This window comes from Carassius gibelio, chromosome B8 (assembly GCF_023724105.1).
Source record: "Carassius gibelio isolate Cgi1373 ecotype wild population from Czech Republic chromosome B8, carGib1.2-hapl.c, whole genome shotgun sequence".
Taxonomy (NCBI): domain Eukaryota; kingdom Metazoa; phylum Chordata; class Actinopteri; order Cypriniformes; family Cyprinidae; genus Carassius; species Carassius gibelio.
Genome location: NC_068403.1, coordinates 9,798,964 through 9,816,579, shown reverse-complemented (window position 1 = coordinate 9,816,579; position 17,616 = coordinate 9,798,964). Strand labels below are relative to the sequence as shown.

Genomic DNA, 17,616 nt, shown 5'->3' with positions numbered 1-17,616 from the left:
GTAGAAACAGTATTATTTTGAAATATTTTTACCATGTAAAATATCCTATTTTAATAAAAAAAAAATTGGAAATTGTAATTTATTCCTGCGATGGCAAAGCTAAATTTTCAGCAGCAATTACTCCAGTCTTCAGTCTCACGTGATCCTTCAGAAATCATAATAGTATGATGATTGATGAAACATTTCTAATTGTTATCGATGTTTAAAATATTTGTGCTACTTTATATTTTTGTGAAAACAATTCTACATCTTTTATCAGGATTCATTGATGAATAGAAAAAAACAGCATTTATACTGAAATAGAAATTTAATATCTTTACTGTCACTTTTAATCAATTCAAAGCATACTTCCTAAATTAAAGTATTAATTTATATATATATATATATATATATATATATATATATATATATATATATATATATATATATATATAAAGATAAATAATAATTACCTTCCCCCACATTTTGAATGGTAGCGTATTTTTAAATAATTTTTCCCCTTTTTTTAAATGATTTAATTTGTAGTTTTGTGCTTGTTTTGAATCCAGAATGCATTACTCAGCTGATGTGTGCTATCTGCTCACGTGATATCTGTAGGACGTCCCTTTTTTTCTTTGGTAGTTGGTTGATTTACTCATTCATTGAAGTGTTTGACTTGCTAAATGGATCATAGATAAGGCTAGTCTAACTGCAGTAATGATGTCTGTGTGTGTCTCTCAGAAAGCGTACTGTGGCCACTGCAGCGAGAGGATATGGGGACTGGGGCGTCAGGGCTACAAGTGTATCAACTGCAAGCTACTGGTCCATAAACGCTGTCACAAGCTCGTCCCACTGACCTGTCAAAGGCATATGGTGAGTCTTTCAGTCAGCTTGGAATATATTCATCATCTGTGTGTTGTGACTGAAGTCTTCATAGACTTGAAGGATAAAAAAAACTGCTTTTAAAAACTGAGCTTAGAAAAGCATTTGTCGTTTGATTAAAATAAGCTCATTGTTTTAGTTTTCTTGTTTTCCTCTCTTCTCACTTCTCAAGAGTTTTTTTGGGCTTTCTAACTATGTTTCAGAGATCGACCTTGTGAAATCTGTCAGATGATAACACTGTCTTGTCAGTACTGAATTGAGCTGAATGTTGAAATCACAGACTGGAAACTGTCACATTGAAACATCTTCAGTGCACTACAGTTTCTCCAGTGTTTGTCCTCAGTTTGTAGTTATACATTTATGGTCTTGAAGACTTATATTTAAGAATACTTGGCTATAACTGACTCCCGTGTCTTCAGAGAGGCACACAATTATACACATTATATAGAAATGATATAGTAGTATAGTGTTTGTAGTGCCACTATGACCAGAGAATACTGAAATACTCAGATTTGTTTGTTTGTTTTTATTTGTAACCTGTTTAAAACATGCCTTAGTACTAGAATTGGAAACATTATTATATTGATATTACTATTAACAGAATATTTATATATTATTGTTATTGGTATATATATATATATATATATATATATATATATATATAAATTTATAACTATATATTATAATAATGAATTAATAATATGTTCATAATGTGATTAGTATAGTATTTTATTTATTTATTTAATTATTTATTGTGGTCAAGGAAGTTTGAAAAGTTCCAGAAGCATCTCAAAATATGACATTTTGTGTTATTTTTTAATAATAGTTTTTGTTTAATTTTAAATAATTAATATTAGTAATTATTATTAGTATTATTGTTTTATAAATAGTAAGGAACACATTATACACATTATATAGAAATTATATAGTATTATAGTATATATTATAGTATATATTGATATATAAATAATCTGTTAATAGTAATATTATTTATTATTATTATTATACAACTATATCATATTATTGTATAACCATATGTTATTATAATGAATTATTAAACAATATTCATAATGTGATTATTATAATATTTGTTTTGTGTGGTCAAGTTTAAAATTTTCAGAAGCATGTCAAAATATTAAATTTTGTGTATTTTTTTATAATTAGTTGTTATTTGCAATAATTATTATGAATAATAATTATTATCATCATTGTTTTATAATTAATGTCACATTATAGAGAAATGTTATAGTATAGTATGTATATATTGATATATTAATAATCTGTTAATAGTAATATTATGGTTATTTTTCATTATTATTATTATTATATAGCTATATTGCATTTTTTCAATGCTAAAATCATTTACCCAATCTTATACTATCCTAATATGTACGTTAATATTTTATTTATTATTATTATATTACTATATATTATAATTATTTTAGTATATTTATAATGTGGTTATTATAATATTTTTTGTGCGTGTGGTCAAGAAGGTTTAAAAGTTTCAGAAGCATTTCAAAATATAATGCATGAGAATATTTTCATTACAAACCATTGCATTAAAAGTAGCCATCTGAATGAACAAATTCATTTTTTCAATGCTAAAATCATTTATCCAGTCCCATCCCATCCTAATATGTAAATTAATTTATTTTATTAATTATTATTTATTAATTTATTATTATTGGATTACTATATTTTAATAGGATTATGCTACATGATGCAATGATTATTATAATCATTTGTGTGTGTGTGTGTGTGTGTGTGGTCAAGAAGGTTTAAAAAGTTTCAGAAGCATTTCAAAATATGACATTTTGTGAAATAGTATATTCAGTGGGAAGTAATGTAATAATTTTATCCACTGAGATTTAATTGGATTGTGGAAAGCAAACTGTGATATCGGTGGTTAATGTAATTTTTTCTTGTGGTGTTCATTATTACATCAACAGATAAGAAAAGTCATTTCAAAGGTAGTGAAAGTTATTACATTTTGATGAACGATTTTAAAAAATAAACCATTTTTCTTTCAAAATAATGATATTGCATAAGAGACCTTTATTAAGAAGGTAAATTCAGTTGATTAGGTGATCAGGGTCAGTTTTGATTTGCGAGTGTTTGGGAGGGGAGTAAAAAAAAAAGCACGTTGAAAAACAGCATCTCTGTGTTTTTCTGCAGGATCCAGTCATGCCATCACAGGAGCCGTTGGTAGACGATGATAAAAGTGGAGAGGAAGTGGAGCTCCCCCCTGAGGACCCTGAGGAAACAGACGCAAGTAGGTCTCCATCTCCGCTGTTTCTGTGTGGGTATTGAGGTCATTCTGTCCTCTGTCTGTCAGAGGGCACACTGCTGACTGTGGAAGGATACTGTAGTCCATCAGGTGTGAGTAATGATGAGAGAGACAGTCCAGTCTGTGGCTCCCTCTGCTGGGGTCTGAGAGCACTACACATTTCTCTTCAGCTGTCCTTCACAACTAGCCGAAACATTCCAAGACTGAACTCTATACACTTTAGTGATTTGTGAAAGCAAATTGTTCTTTTGAATTGATTCTTGCTAATGATTTAGTTGAAGCATTTGTAAATTGCTCAACTGTAAGGGAGAACTTAGTTTGAGGGTTAAACTCTGTGACATTTCAAAGCATTTAATCTAATTGATGTTAATCCAATAAATCTAAGTCTAAAATGACTTCCGGCAATATTTCTGAGTAGGGCTGAAACGATTCCTCGAGTAACTCGAGTTACTCGATTACAAAAAATCATCGAGGCAAATTCCTCTGCCTCGAAGCCTCTTTTAATTTATTTTAAATCTCACGTCAGGTTCTTTCGCAATGATTTTTTAATGTGACACATTGCGTTTACGTCACCCACAAAGTGGAAGGAGACGCAAGCGCTGCATCCGAGATACTGCAAGGAGTCAGCAGTGTTTTGATTAGAGCGCGCGGGCAAACGTGAAGAGAACGTCGTGGCGTGTGTCCATTGCAAGATAGAGCTGGCATACCACAACTAGGGCCATATGATTTCCGCGATGCAGAAAACGCGGAGGGAATCGCGGAATCCAGTCATAAAAACGGAGTTTAACAGTTTAATGCGGAATGGCACGAAATTTGACAAATTGTGAATGAATTAATCAAAAATAGGTCATTGCACTTACATCAAATCAAATATGGACTAATATCTGTAAATATTAAGCCGGAACAGTCTATTTAAATATGAATCCTGCATGTTCTGCGTGTCTCTGTTAATGAATGGAGCAGAAGCGCGAGTTCCTTTATCACACACACTGAAGCGCGCGTACTGTCTCACTAAATAAGGATGTGAACACATGGAACAACATCTCCAGAACTGCACTGACAGTCACTTCATGAGCATTTGACCGTTGTCACATCACAATACAAAGAACTGTAAAGGTACGTCGACCCGTCAAAATAAAAGTCCGTTTTTTTTAAAGGTTTAATCACACAACATTTCTTCCATGTTTTATTTTTAATAGTAAATCCCCTTTGTTTACCAAAAAGTTAAGTTTGCTTAAATTTTAATAATTAAAAGATAAATTAATTTAATGTTTTATGTGTTTAATGTTTAATGTGCATCTCAGAAAATGCTTTATTTTAAACCCCAACTGAATGGCACTTAAATGAACTTAATTCATCTGTCAACTTTATTGTCATTGTTCACATTACGAGTACAGACAGAGAAACAATGGGTAATAATTAAATGTTTATTTTTGATGTATGCAATGCATTTTATGCATTTAAAAAGTAAAAAGAAAATTCTAAAAAAGGAAACTTATTTGTTCATTTTAAGAGCCCCAGGAGTCTTATTTTCTCTCGCATAATTAATATTGCACTTTAATTAAGCAAAAACACATTTTATCCGATTACTCGATTAATCGATGGAATTTTTGGTAGAATACTCGATTACTAAAATATTCGATAGCTACAGCCCTATTTCTGAGTGATGCATTGTATTTTTTTTTTCAATGTTATGTATATATTCTCCTGTCCTTTATTATTATTATTATTCTTTATAATTATTATTATTTCTGAGTGGTGCATGAGAATATTTTCATAAAAACTGTTGCATTGAAATTAACCATCTAAATGGACAAATTCATTTTTTCAGTGTTAAAATAATTTATCCAATCCTATCCCATCCTAACAATTAAATTAATATTTTATTTATTATTATTGCTGATAATTATTTTTCCAGGTGATACATCAAACAAACTTATTTCTATACAACTTCTGTTAAATAATGTGAATATTTCAATGTTAAAATACTTTCTCCTATCCTCTCTTCGAATTTGTGGATAAAATATATTATGAATAATAAAAACTCTCTTCCTCTGTCTCTCAGTTCCAGTCCCTTTTTTAGCACACAATCGGAAAGTGGAGAAAGCTGAAGATGACGCAGAGGTAAGATGCAGATCCACAGGTTCTCATTGAATAATAATCGTGGACAAATGCTCTTAGTTGCATTCTTAATATCCATACAGTTTGTACAGGAAGTCAGGAACAAATGTAACATGAAATCTCACTGTATCCATGCACCTTTCTTAGTGTGTTTGATATAAATGGTTTCACGCAGGATCTGAAGGCAGTGGTGGACGGTATCGAGGGGATTCAGATCTCCCAGGGGCTCGGTCTGGGGGACTTTGACCTGATCCGGGTCATCGGGAGGGGCAGTTACGCCAAGGTGCTGCTGGTCCGACTCAAGAAGAACGAACAGATTTACGCCATGAAGGTGGTGAAGAAAGAGCTGGTCCATGACGATGAGGTAACAGACTGCTGTCATGGTGATAATGCTTGTCAGATAAGACAAAAATGAGATGGGAGATGATATTGCATGCATTTTGTTTGCTTTGATGCCAGTTGTTTGTTTGTGTGGCTGAAAACGTAGTGTATGTGTTGCAGCCTTATAGATCTGTGAAAATACAGAAAGCGGATTATAGTTTGGAAGCGTGAGTGTGATAGTCACCTGTAGATGGTGCTGTGGGATTGTGCTCCTTTTCAATCGCTAAAGCCTCAGAAAGACGAGGACACTTTGGTCACAGTTGAGCAAACTCTTTGCCCTGGCATTCTATATTTTTCCATTTCTCTTGTGTCCTCATATCATTTTTAGGAGCCAAATGAAGCCCGAAATCATTTATATTAATGTTTTCCTGAGCATGGCATCAGAGAAAAACAACAACCATCGGAAAAAAGACAAACATCTGCAGATAATAATAGAAATAAATGAATCATTTCGGAGAGCGATGGCCAGTTGATAGATGTAAGTGTAGATGCAGAATACACAGACTGTTTTTTAGGAGAAAAGGGTCATGGGAGTTAAATTACTCACTTTGTCACAACATCATTTTCATGCGTCAGTCTGTTTTAAAAACTGTTACCCACTGCACCCACATTCAAACTGTCAAAGTAAAGATTTTTATTTTTTTATTTTTAGGTTCTTGCTTAATAATCTCCCTTGGAAAAACTGAAAGAACTGAAGAATATTTACACATACAGCCATGTGAAACTTAGGCCAGCCTATTGAATTCCTTGGTATTCTGGATCATATCTAGTCCTTGGCAGGTATTAAAATTTGGAATATAAAACCTCAGATGAACAACATCACACTTTGTCGTTATGAATGCCATGATGCCAAGATGGAAGAGCCACGAGTGACAGAGTTAGACATCCTATGAATCAGTTGCCTGTAGGTCCACTTTTGGCAGCAATAACTTGAAGTAATAATTTTCTGTTTGACTTTATCAGTCCCTCACATTGTTCTGGAGGAATTTCTGCTAACTCTTTTTTTTAAAACATTGCACCAGTTTATTGAGCTTTCCTCGCCACAGCATTTTCTGAATTTGCTGGGATGCCCACTGGATTGGGGTCTCTTTCGAATGTCCTCCACTTGTGAATAAACTTCCTCACTGTAGAATTATTGGGAATAGCCGTAATACTCTTTCCAGACTGATGGCAGCAACAATTGCTTCTCTAAGATCATTGCTGATGACTTGCCTCATTGAGATTGTGTTAACACACACCTGAAGGCTCCAGACCAGCAAACTGCCAAAACTTCTGCTTTTACAGAGCTGCTCACACTTGTTGATGATCAGTTAATCAAAGATATCTCAGTAGCAGTGCGGGACTGTTACTTATCCTCTTATTTCCTGTTAACGGTACAGGGGTATCCTAACTTTGTCACACTTTTTTTTTTTTAAATAATGATATGGTGCAATATGTCAAGTGTGGTTGTTCTTCTAAGGTTTTATTTTCTCAAATTTAAGACCTTCCAAGGACCAGATATTTAATACAAATTCAATTCAATAAATTGATACTTATATTAAGCAAGGACACATTCAATTGATGAAAAGTGACAGTAAAGATATTTGTGGTGTTACAGACAATTTTCTGTTTCAAATCAATTTAAAATAAATTCAAACAAAATATATATTTTTTTAATATTTATCAATGAATCCTTCAAAAAATGCATCACAGTTTCTGTAAAAAATGTAAGCATCACAGCTGTTTTCTTGAGCACCTAATCATTATATTAGAATGATTTCTGAAGGATCATGTGATGCTAAAGACTGGAGGAACGGCTGCTGAAAATTCAACTTTGCAAGTATTAAAACAGTTATTTTAAATTGTAATAATATTAGAAAGTATTAAAGTTCTTACTATATAAATGCAGCCATGGCCATTGGCATGAGTCCCCAAACCTTTGAGCCATAGTTGATTTATTGCAGTGAGATTTGAATTTATGATAAAGCACTAACACAACCTTAAAAGTCATTATTGTGTTATCTTTTGGTTATCAAATCAAATAAAAATTTATTTTCTATGCACTGTAGCATTAGCCGTATGTCTTTCTTCCCTTCTCACTCTCAGTAAGGAAACCTGATATGTGTGAACAGGCATCAAATAGAAAGACCAACTAAACTCTACAACTATTCATCACAAAATAAACTCTGTACAGTCAAAGCTTTTTTCTTTGTAAACTTGGCTCCGGAACATAAAGCCACATGGCTGTCCGCTAACACACATGAATGAAGCTCATGAAGAGCAGAGGTCCTTCCAGAATGACAGAGACATGCAGTTGACCTCTGAATAAGCACAAACAATGTAATGGCTTCCTGGAAAGCAGGCGTTTCTTCAGGGAATGTGTTCTCCGTCTGTTTTACTGTACTGTACATGTGTGTTCTGTGTATGTATGTTGTGCACTCGCCATTCACACTCATTAAGGTTTAATTGACCTAAAAATTTAATTATGCCTTAAGTTTGGCTTTTTATTGCAATGGATTGCAGTTTGACATGCTGTATTTAAGAAATATATATATATATATATTATAGTTCATCTAAAATAATTTGACAACACTTAAAAAAATTATAATCTTGCCTGATTATTATATAATCATTTATGCACCTCATATGCATTGAGAGAGCGATTTGGGTATGAATAAGCTGCAGAGTGTTAAAGTGGTTAAAAGTTATTCTGGAAAACTTAAAAGAAATGCTGACTAGTAAAAGCACCTAAAACATACACTTTCCCTTTATTTTTATTCATATTCATTTTAGCTTCAGATCCCGATGATGAATTAATAAATGCCCATGTTTTTTGTCTACTACAGTCAGGTTTATTATAGTTAACTAAAACAAAAAGTTTCTTGAAATAAAATATAAAAAAAGAAACATTTTATTTCAGCTTGTTTTAAAGACAACATTTCTCTTTTTTTTTTAAATTTAGGTTAACCTGATGTATTAAAATAATTGAAGCTGAAATTGAATTTTTACTTAATGAAAATCTTAAAAATAATAATACAAATTTTAAAAACAAAACAGAGTTACTAAAACTTTAATTAAAATAAAACGAAACCGGGTAATATAGAAGTAAAAACTAATTCCATTTAAAATGAATAGTATCTCACCGATAGTATAATGACACATTCTCTTTCATTCTAAATACGGGACGCATATGTTAGATGTTTGAGGTCAGCAAGTAACTGTTATTAGACAGGACAAAAATGTTTGGCTTCTAGCAGAATGATTGAGTATTCCATTGGTAGAGGAGGACAACTAGGAAGGAAAGAAACATAGATAATTGTAGGAAGAGAGAAAATAATATAAAAAATAAATAATCTGTTTCTCTTCATTTCTTTATGCTGAGACTGATTTTCTTTAATCTGCTTTCTACTCTTCCAGGAAATTCAATTGCTCTGATTTTGGAAATCAATGTCTGTGTCTGTGTGTGTGTGTGTGTGTGTGTGTGTGTGGGTCAGGTTTTGCCTGCATGGAGCTGAATGTCCCATGAGGAAAACAACTTAATAAATTAATTAAAATCGTAAAACCCATAAAGGTTTCTGTAAGTGTCAAGCCTAAGGTCAGATGATAGAAATCATCATTAGCTCGATTTAAAAACAATATTCACTAATGGAAAGTTCCAGACATGATAGAAAAACAAGTGTGCTCGCTTGGGCTGAGATCTGTCATTTCACCCTTAGCCTCCAAAAAGATGTTCATTGTCATTTTTCAGCTTTAGTTCTTGGGTAAGAGACATTCTCTTTAATTCTTTGAGCTGCTTATAAGTGTTGCTTAATGTTAAAGTGTTGACAGAACGGAAATACTTGACTTTATCAACACATCTCTGGCCCGTGTCTTCACACCCAGAGACATTCTCAATACAGATGGTTTGTAACATCCTGTCTGCACTGTTTATAAAATTAAAACTTCTGACAGATTAAAAAAAAAAGTGTTAGGTGTTAATTTGAAAGATGCTGTACATTATATACATTTACTGACTGATTTTGTGATTTATTTACATGTCTGTTTCTCTTTTCTCTGTTCCTTTCTGCACTGTACATGTCTTTTTAAAGAAGAAGAGAAAGGTGCTTTTCTTATTTAAAACATTTTTAATTCCGAGATTTGACTCCCCAGAGTGACAGCATGCAATAGTGCCAAGTGTTTTTCACTGTTAAACAATCAATAGATCCGTTTTTTCTCAGAAAACACAGGCTTGTTTTTGTTTTTGTCCTAAATAGTCCCCCAGTAGAGGTGGTGAAACTTCATGTCCTCTCCTCTAGTTCTTAGAAAGCACTGCAACATCTTGCTGCCATGGTTCTTTGCAGTTCATTATTCATGAGTCAAACGTCTCTCTCTCTTTTTGTTTTTTTTTTCTGGTGTAGGACATTGACTGGGTCCAGACAGAGAAACACGTTTTTGAACAAGCATCAACCAATCCATTCTTGGTGGGACTTCACTCTTGCTTTCAGACAGAGAGCCGGTGAGAGGAGAATGCATTTCATTCAGCACACCTCTTTTCAGTAAACATTCAAAATAAGAAACCTTCAACACAAGAAAAGCAAACCAGAAAAGTCAGATTTTAAATGATGGAACAAGGTTGTCTCTTTTCATGACTAAATGTGAAAGTAGCCATTATATCTCTCACATACAGCACATATGAAACAAAACTAAAGAGAACATAGGTTTAATGAGTGTCTCCTGCCCTGCGTTTAGGCTGTTCCTAGTGATCGACTATGTGAATGGAGGAGATCTCATGTTCCATATGCAGAAGCAGCGGAAGCTTCCAGAGGAACATGCCAGGTGCGTAGAAATAAAACGGTTTTTAGTTTTTAGTTTTAATATGGTAGCTCATTTAAAATAGCCATCTTTTTATGTGAGATAGGATAGATTGATAGGTGATTGGATGGATGGAATGTGTGGATGAAGGAGAAGGGAACAAAGCGATCAGAAGTAGTAGTTAACTAGTGGGTTTCTAGCCCACCAAAAATGGGTTGAGACAGCAGGGGAAAAACAATCATAAATGCACATAATAAACTCCAAATCACCATATAACCTAATGGTTAATAAATAAATAAATTAACACTGCTGTTCAAACATTAGGAGTCTGTGAAATGTTTCACTTTTTAAAACCGGTTCATCTGGGCAAAATGCAAAAAAAAAAAAAAAAAAAACAGCATTGTGAAATATTATTTCTAGTGCTGTCAAATTGATTAATTAAGTTTATTTGTATAGTGGTTTTTTTCACAATGCAAATAATTGAAAAGCAGCTTTACGGAAAATTAAAGTTTCAACATTATATAGTAGTTTATAAGTGGTGATTATCTTAAATTGGTTTCCATGTTGCAGGAATGTACATTAAAAATCATGCAGTCATTTAATGACATGTAATCAGATAGACGGTGAACACTATTAACAGCAATGACTTAGTGCTGTCAAACACTTAATTGCGAATAATCGCATCCAAAATAAGTTTTTGTTTACATTATATATGTATGCTGTTAATGTTTATTATGTATATATAAATGCACACACATGCATGTATACATTTTAGAAGAATGTTATATTAAATATATTTATTTATAACATACATTTTATGAATGTGTACTTATGTTCAAGCTCTTGTTCTGTCCAGGCTGCACTATTGCATTGCTCTCTTGGCAGGTCTTCCAGCCAGTTCTATCAAACCTTTACAATTAATTCAGAACACGGCAGCAAGATTCATTTTTAATGAGGCGAAAAGAACACACGTCACACTTCTGTTTATCAATTTGCACTGGTTACCAATAGCTGCTTGCATAAAATTCAAGGCATTGATGTTTGCGTACAAAACCACCACTTGCTCTGCACCAGGGGCGGAGAAGGTGGGGTGGCGAGAAGGGGGCAGGAATTTTTGAGGGGTGGCAACCTATGGCAGATGTCTATATACTGAATTTAGTCACAGTCATATATATATATATATAACAACAACAACACTGCTTCATATTCAGCAGGATTTACACCAGTGTCACATTTTAAACTTTGTTTTTTGTAGTGAGTATACTGTGATCCCCCCACCTCATTCTCAACTGTCCCAGAGCGTTACCCGATAAGCACCACCACACTCACTAATGCATACAGTATGCATCGACATGTAATTGACAGCATTATGAAAGATTAAATGTTATCCACATGTCAATTTATTATAAGAAACACATTAACAGCCAATGAAATGTTAAGCTGGGGAGACTCAACTGATTTTCTGCTGTTTAGTGTTAATCACCTTCTAACTCAACCAGTCAAGAGATACATTTAGATTTAGATGTTATATGAATATGGTCCCTGAGGCATAGGTTTTATTATCTGACAATAATAATAAACAAATAAACATTATAGGCACAAATACAAATGTACTTTTAGAAATTGTTTTAGAAAAATATGGTGTTATAGTTTTGGCAAGTTTCAATTAAAACATCTATGAAAACTTGTGTTTGTGTTGTGTTTAAAATAACGTTTTAGTAGATCTTTTTTTTAAAGAATATTTTACTGTGCAATTTCTTACATAATTTCTTTGAATTAAACCAAACTTTTATTTTGGTGGGTTGTAGACATTTGTAGGGGTGGGTTGTAGACCGAGTTTCTGTGTTTATATTCTGTGTTTGTATTATTATTATTAGCTATTAGGTGTTTAGCTATTAGCTGAAAACACCACGCATGCTTCAGTGTGTGTGTGTGTGTGTGTGTAGTAGAGCACAATTGAGCGGTCATTCCCAGAGACGTGTAGAACAACACCATTGATATTCACAGACACAAGTCCATATTGAGATTTGATTCAATGTACAGCACTACTTTTAATTTATTCTTTCAAACATGGCCGAATTCCGTGACGATCTGCTTTAGACAGCAAGTTCCATTTGTGACTGAATTCCGCGATTCAATCCATTTCGCTTCTTAAACACAGATGGGGTGAATTTATGAATGAAAGTGTGAAAGTTCTGACACAAAACTAAGTTGTTTTGTATCCTCACGCTTTTTTAAAGTGGGTAACGTATCACTTAGCTACACCACTGTAACGTTAGTTATTTATCATCACAAAGTCTGTGCTTTCATTGAAGCTTTGTTTCTTGACAGACAGATAATCCATTTTTACCTCTTTCCTCCTGTGTCTCCTCGCGACTCCTGGTTCCCTTGCGTCGCGCACGCTCGCTCAGAAAGTTTTCCAAACAAATCAGTTTCTTGTAGCTCTGTCGTCCTCTCGTGCTGGCTCATTCACTGCAGTCAGACATTGGATATTCGTGCTCGTAAAAGTTTAAATTGGCCATAACTTTTAATTTGTTGCTGCCGACTGCGGTGGCAGCAGGGGTAGCAAGGCTTTCTTTTAGGGTGGCATTTGCTACCCTATGCCACCCCGGAGATCCGCCCCTGCTCTGCACCCCTTTACCTAAATTCATTACTCCAGACTTATGTGCCCTCTGGAAGCTTTCATTCTGCAAGTGTACGTCACTTGATTGTGCCATTTCAAAGAGACTTTCAAATTAAATGTTCCCTCCTGGTGGAATGACCTCCCCAACTCAACCAGAGCAGCTCAATCCTTAGCCATCTTTAACAATCAGCTAAAAACACATCTCTTCTATCTTTACTTGACCCTCTAACTCTAGCACTCTCTATTCTAATTCTATTCTCTAAAAAAAACTTGCTCCTTTAAGACTTGCACTCTATTCATTTTCTAACTGCTTATTTTCTTTAATAACACTAACACTAGCTTCTCTATTCTTTTTGTGTCCTATCTGTTTATTTTCTTTCTATTTATTGTACATGTAACAAAGTCAAAAAGGCATCTAACACTATCTTGCTCTATTCTTTTTCTATTCTATCTGTTTTCTTTTTATTTATTATATAATAAAAAAAAACTTTCTATGTGTACTACATTAAGCTAACTGAGACTTTTAAAGTACATGTATATCAGTGCTCTTTTGTTGATTTTGATTGCTTCCATTGTCCTCATTTGTAAGTCGCTTTGGATAAAAGTGTCTGCTAAATGACTAAATGTAATGTAAATGTACATTTAAATATACACATTACACACATAAATATTATGTAAACACAAACTTTTATTTCGGATGCGATTAATCATGACAGCACTAACTGTTTTCTATTTTAATATATTTAAGTGATGCAGTGATGCAAACCTGAATTTTCAGCATCATTACTTCATAATCATGACTACAATCTTTTGTGTCGCACTATCTTCAGAAATCATTGTAATATGCTGTTTTGCTGTTCTTATTATTATCAGTGTTGAAAACAGTTGTGCTGCTGAATACTTTTATGAAAACAAAGTAAAGGTTTATTTTGTTTAGGATTCTTTGATGAATAGAAAGAGAAAAAAAAGCATTTATATGAAATAGAAATGTTTTGTTACATTATAAAATGGTTACTGCCACATTTAATCAATTGAATGGTCACGTTTTGTAAATTTTATTTATTTTTACATAAATCAAAAATTAGTGTTGCTACTAGTGAGCGCAAGTATTAGGCGACGTTTATGGCATTTGTTCTGACACCTGTGCAGATGCCAGTCTTCAAAAATTATGACTCATCTGGGTAGTTTTATTAACTTAAAATCGTCCATCATAATGTTTCACCAAATCCACACCTTTATTTGAATGCAGATCTCATACACTTCTTTTAGGCTATATTACTCTGTCTATGAGGCAGGACGGTCTGATAGATGATGAACCCTCTTACAGCGACTGATCAGAGCGCTTCTGTAATGCCCCCTTTCACACGTCCGATAAACTGAGATCAAACACGGGCTAATTAGGTGAGTCAAGCGCACCCCGACCAGCCCCATCAATATGCGTCCTGTACACCACACATATGCAAATATGCATGGTAATTACGACTAATGAGCCTAAATATTCATGAGTTGCTCCTAAAGGTCTCAGGAGCCCTTGCTGCGTGCCGACATGAAGCGAACACTGCCGAGTGACAGACGTGAAACCTGATCGGAAATGTCACAGATAATTTTTAATACTTTGAACACCTTTCTTTTTATCTTTGTTTTTTCTAACTTTAGACAGGCGAATGCTGACAGTTGGAAGCGCAGCTCCCACTTGGGGAATTCAGGAAAAAATGTTTATATACATATTTATCTAATGCCCTGTGTTGTTTTCACATATATTGACTTTTCAGCATAGTGACAGTTGCTTGGTTTCCTTGATTGCGGCATTGGACTGAGTAGCCCCGCCCACTGTGAAATCTAATTGGTTCACAATTCCACTCTGCTGAACTGCACACTAAACTTAAAAGGTTCTGATTGGGTCACTCCACTCCATGCGTTTCTATCACTCCATTACACTGCTTTTGTTAGTGTACAATGCTATTTTCATCTAATTGCTCATAATGGACACTTGTCACATCACTAATGGTTAGGACATATTATTATACAGTACCTTAATAGTTTAATTCTTGATTTTGATTGATTGACAAAATGCAGATAAACCCCTGTTCAGAATTTTTTTTTTCTGCATGGACATGTAAAATTAATCAAAAGTGACAGTAAAGACATTTAAAATTTTATAAAATATTTATATTTCTAATAAATGTCTGTACATTTTAAACATTATCCAGCACAACTGTTTTAACATTGAAAATAATAGGAAATATTTTTGAGCACCAAATCATTTATATAAGAAGGATTTCTGAAGGATGATGTGACCATAAAGACTGGATTAGTGGCTGCTGAAAACTAATTTGCCATCACAGAAATAAATGTAAATATATTAACATAGATAAGCTGTTTTAAATGATAATTTTTCATAGTATTACATTTTTTTGCTGTATTTTTGATTAAAAAAAAGAGCTTAGGTGAGACTTATTTAATAAAACCTAAATGTTTGAATGGTATCGTATTTGTGTTAAATGTGTATTTCCTCAATTCATCTGTATGTCTGATAATGAATCTTATCAATGACTTCTTTTTTCCTGTTCCCTGCAGATTTTATGCTGCTGAAATTTGCATCGCTCTTAATTTTCTGCATGAGAAGGGTATCATTTACCGGGATTTAAAACTGGACAATGTACTACTAGACCAGGATGGCCATATCAAAATTACAGACTATGGCATGTGCAAGGTAAAACCTATTGCTAAAAGAAATCGTCTTAGACGTACCTCTGCTTAAGTAAAAACATACTTTAAACACAGGGTAGAACTCATAACAAATTTTTTGAATTGTTTCAGGAGGGAATCAGACCAGGTGACACCACCAGCACATTCTGTGGGACGCCCAACTACATCGCCCCAGAGATCCTGAGGGGAGAGGATTACGGTAGGCTTGACTGCATGAATAATCATTATCAGTATAATCCCGAGTTAAACAGAGCCCAGTGTTTAATATAATTATATTTTAAAACCAATAAGACTAAGTCATCAAAGTTACGGAAAGTATGATAAAATATATATTTTTTATTAAGTCAGTCACACGGATAGAGATTGAACACGCATTTTTGCTGTCTCTGTCCCTCTCAGGGTTCAGTGTAGACTGGTGGGCTCTGGGAGTGCTCATGTTTGAAATGATGGCAGGCCGGTCTCCCTTCGACATCATCACTGACAATCCTGATATGAACACAGAGGAATATCTCTTCCAGGGTGAGTTCTTGTCAATTCAACTGAAACTGTATTATTAATGTAAGTTCCTAATGAAGTTACTATCCACTGTGGGTTTTACTCGGTTGCCAAAGCCAATTTTTACTTGCATTTGGCACTTGTTGGGTGTTCATTTTGAACATACTCAATTTTTGTACAGTGATGCAGTGTTTCTAAATGATATATATTAATCCATATATTTCCAACTTTAAAAATATTAACTGAGTAATTTAATTTAAACGGTTTAATTAAAAATCTTTTTTTCATCTCATCTTCATTGTTGACAAAAATCATAATTAATATTACATTTACATTTTACATTTAGAACACACCTGCATTATAATTACTTAGAATGAATTAAATATTCCTTTATATGAAAATAATTCATGGCATTATTTGTCTATTCAAAGTATTAAAGCAGTGATATTATTACTTAGATATGTGCTCTTATTAGAATTGTATATAGTTTATTGTGGACATAACACTCTTGATATGTTGTATAAAATCTAATTTAAAAAAAAAGTCTCTGCATGCTGCATTCATTTGATCAAAAGTACAGTAAATAGTACTGTGAAATATCATTACATTTTAAAGTAACTGTTTAAAAAAAAAAGTATAAATAATATAATAAATACTAATGTATTGACATATTTTACAATGCACTTTATTCCTGTGATGACAAAGCTGGTTTTTTTAGCGGCCATTACTCAAATCTTCAATCCTTCAGAAATCCTTATAATATGCTGATCTGATGCTCAAGTATCGTTTCTTCTTGTAATTAATGTAAAAAAAATTGTGTTGCTTAATGATAATTTTTAAAGATTGTTTGCTAAAACAAAAAGATGAAAGTAATTGTAAAAAAAAAACAATTGTAGCATAATAAATTGTCTTACTGTCACGTTTTGATCAATTTAATGCATCTTTGCTTAATAGAACCATTAATATATTTACAAAAACAAACAAACAAACAACAACTTTTGAACGGTAGTGTAGATTTTTGTAGTGTTCTGTGGCATGTATATATATATATATATATATATATAAAATTTAACATTTGTGAGCCCTACCTGGCATTTTTTTAGTCATTCCTTTTATGGGACATTCTTTCATCCCCACTTTCCTCACCTCCAGTCCATCTCCTGAGCAGAGACTGTGTGGTCATCTGCTTCCCTGTCTGTTCTCTGGTGCTCCAGCAGAGAGGGCAGCATGCTCCTGGATCTCTCTCATCCATACAGACACACACGACATGAACCTGGATCTCTCTCCACAACCGGAACTCCGTTCCCCCCAATCCAAACCTCAGTTCGTCCATATGCTGCAGCGTCGTCCCAGTCCAACCTCCCCC

The 17,616-nt window shown here is 33.5% G+C and overlaps 1 protein-coding gene across 4 annotated transcripts in view; it reads left to right on the top strand.

The window, feature by feature from the left end:
* The window catches only part of prkcz (protein kinase C, zeta), a 96,581-nt gene that overhangs the window by 60,651 nt on the left and 18,314 nt on the right, over nucleotides 1-17,616 (top strand). For all 4 annotated transcript variants that reach the window (XM_052564094.1, XM_052564093.1, XM_052564096.1 and 1 more), the window contains 9 exons: nucleotides 721-852; nucleotides 3,040-3,136; nucleotides 5,217-5,275; nucleotides 5,448-5,636; nucleotides 10,030-10,127; nucleotides 10,361-10,447; nucleotides 15,624-15,759; nucleotides 15,867-15,954; nucleotides 16,155-16,274. In XM_052564094.1, the coding sequence (XP_052420054.1) occupies nucleotides 721-852; nucleotides 3,040-3,136; nucleotides 5,217-5,275; nucleotides 5,448-5,636; nucleotides 10,030-10,127; nucleotides 10,361-10,447; nucleotides 15,624-15,759; nucleotides 15,867-15,954; nucleotides 16,155-16,274 (1,006 nt within the window). The remainder of the gene's footprint in view (nucleotides 1-720; nucleotides 853-3,039; nucleotides 3,137-5,216; nucleotides 5,276-5,447; nucleotides 5,637-10,029; nucleotides 10,128-10,360; nucleotides 10,448-15,623; nucleotides 15,760-15,866; nucleotides 15,955-16,154; nucleotides 16,275-17,616) is intronic.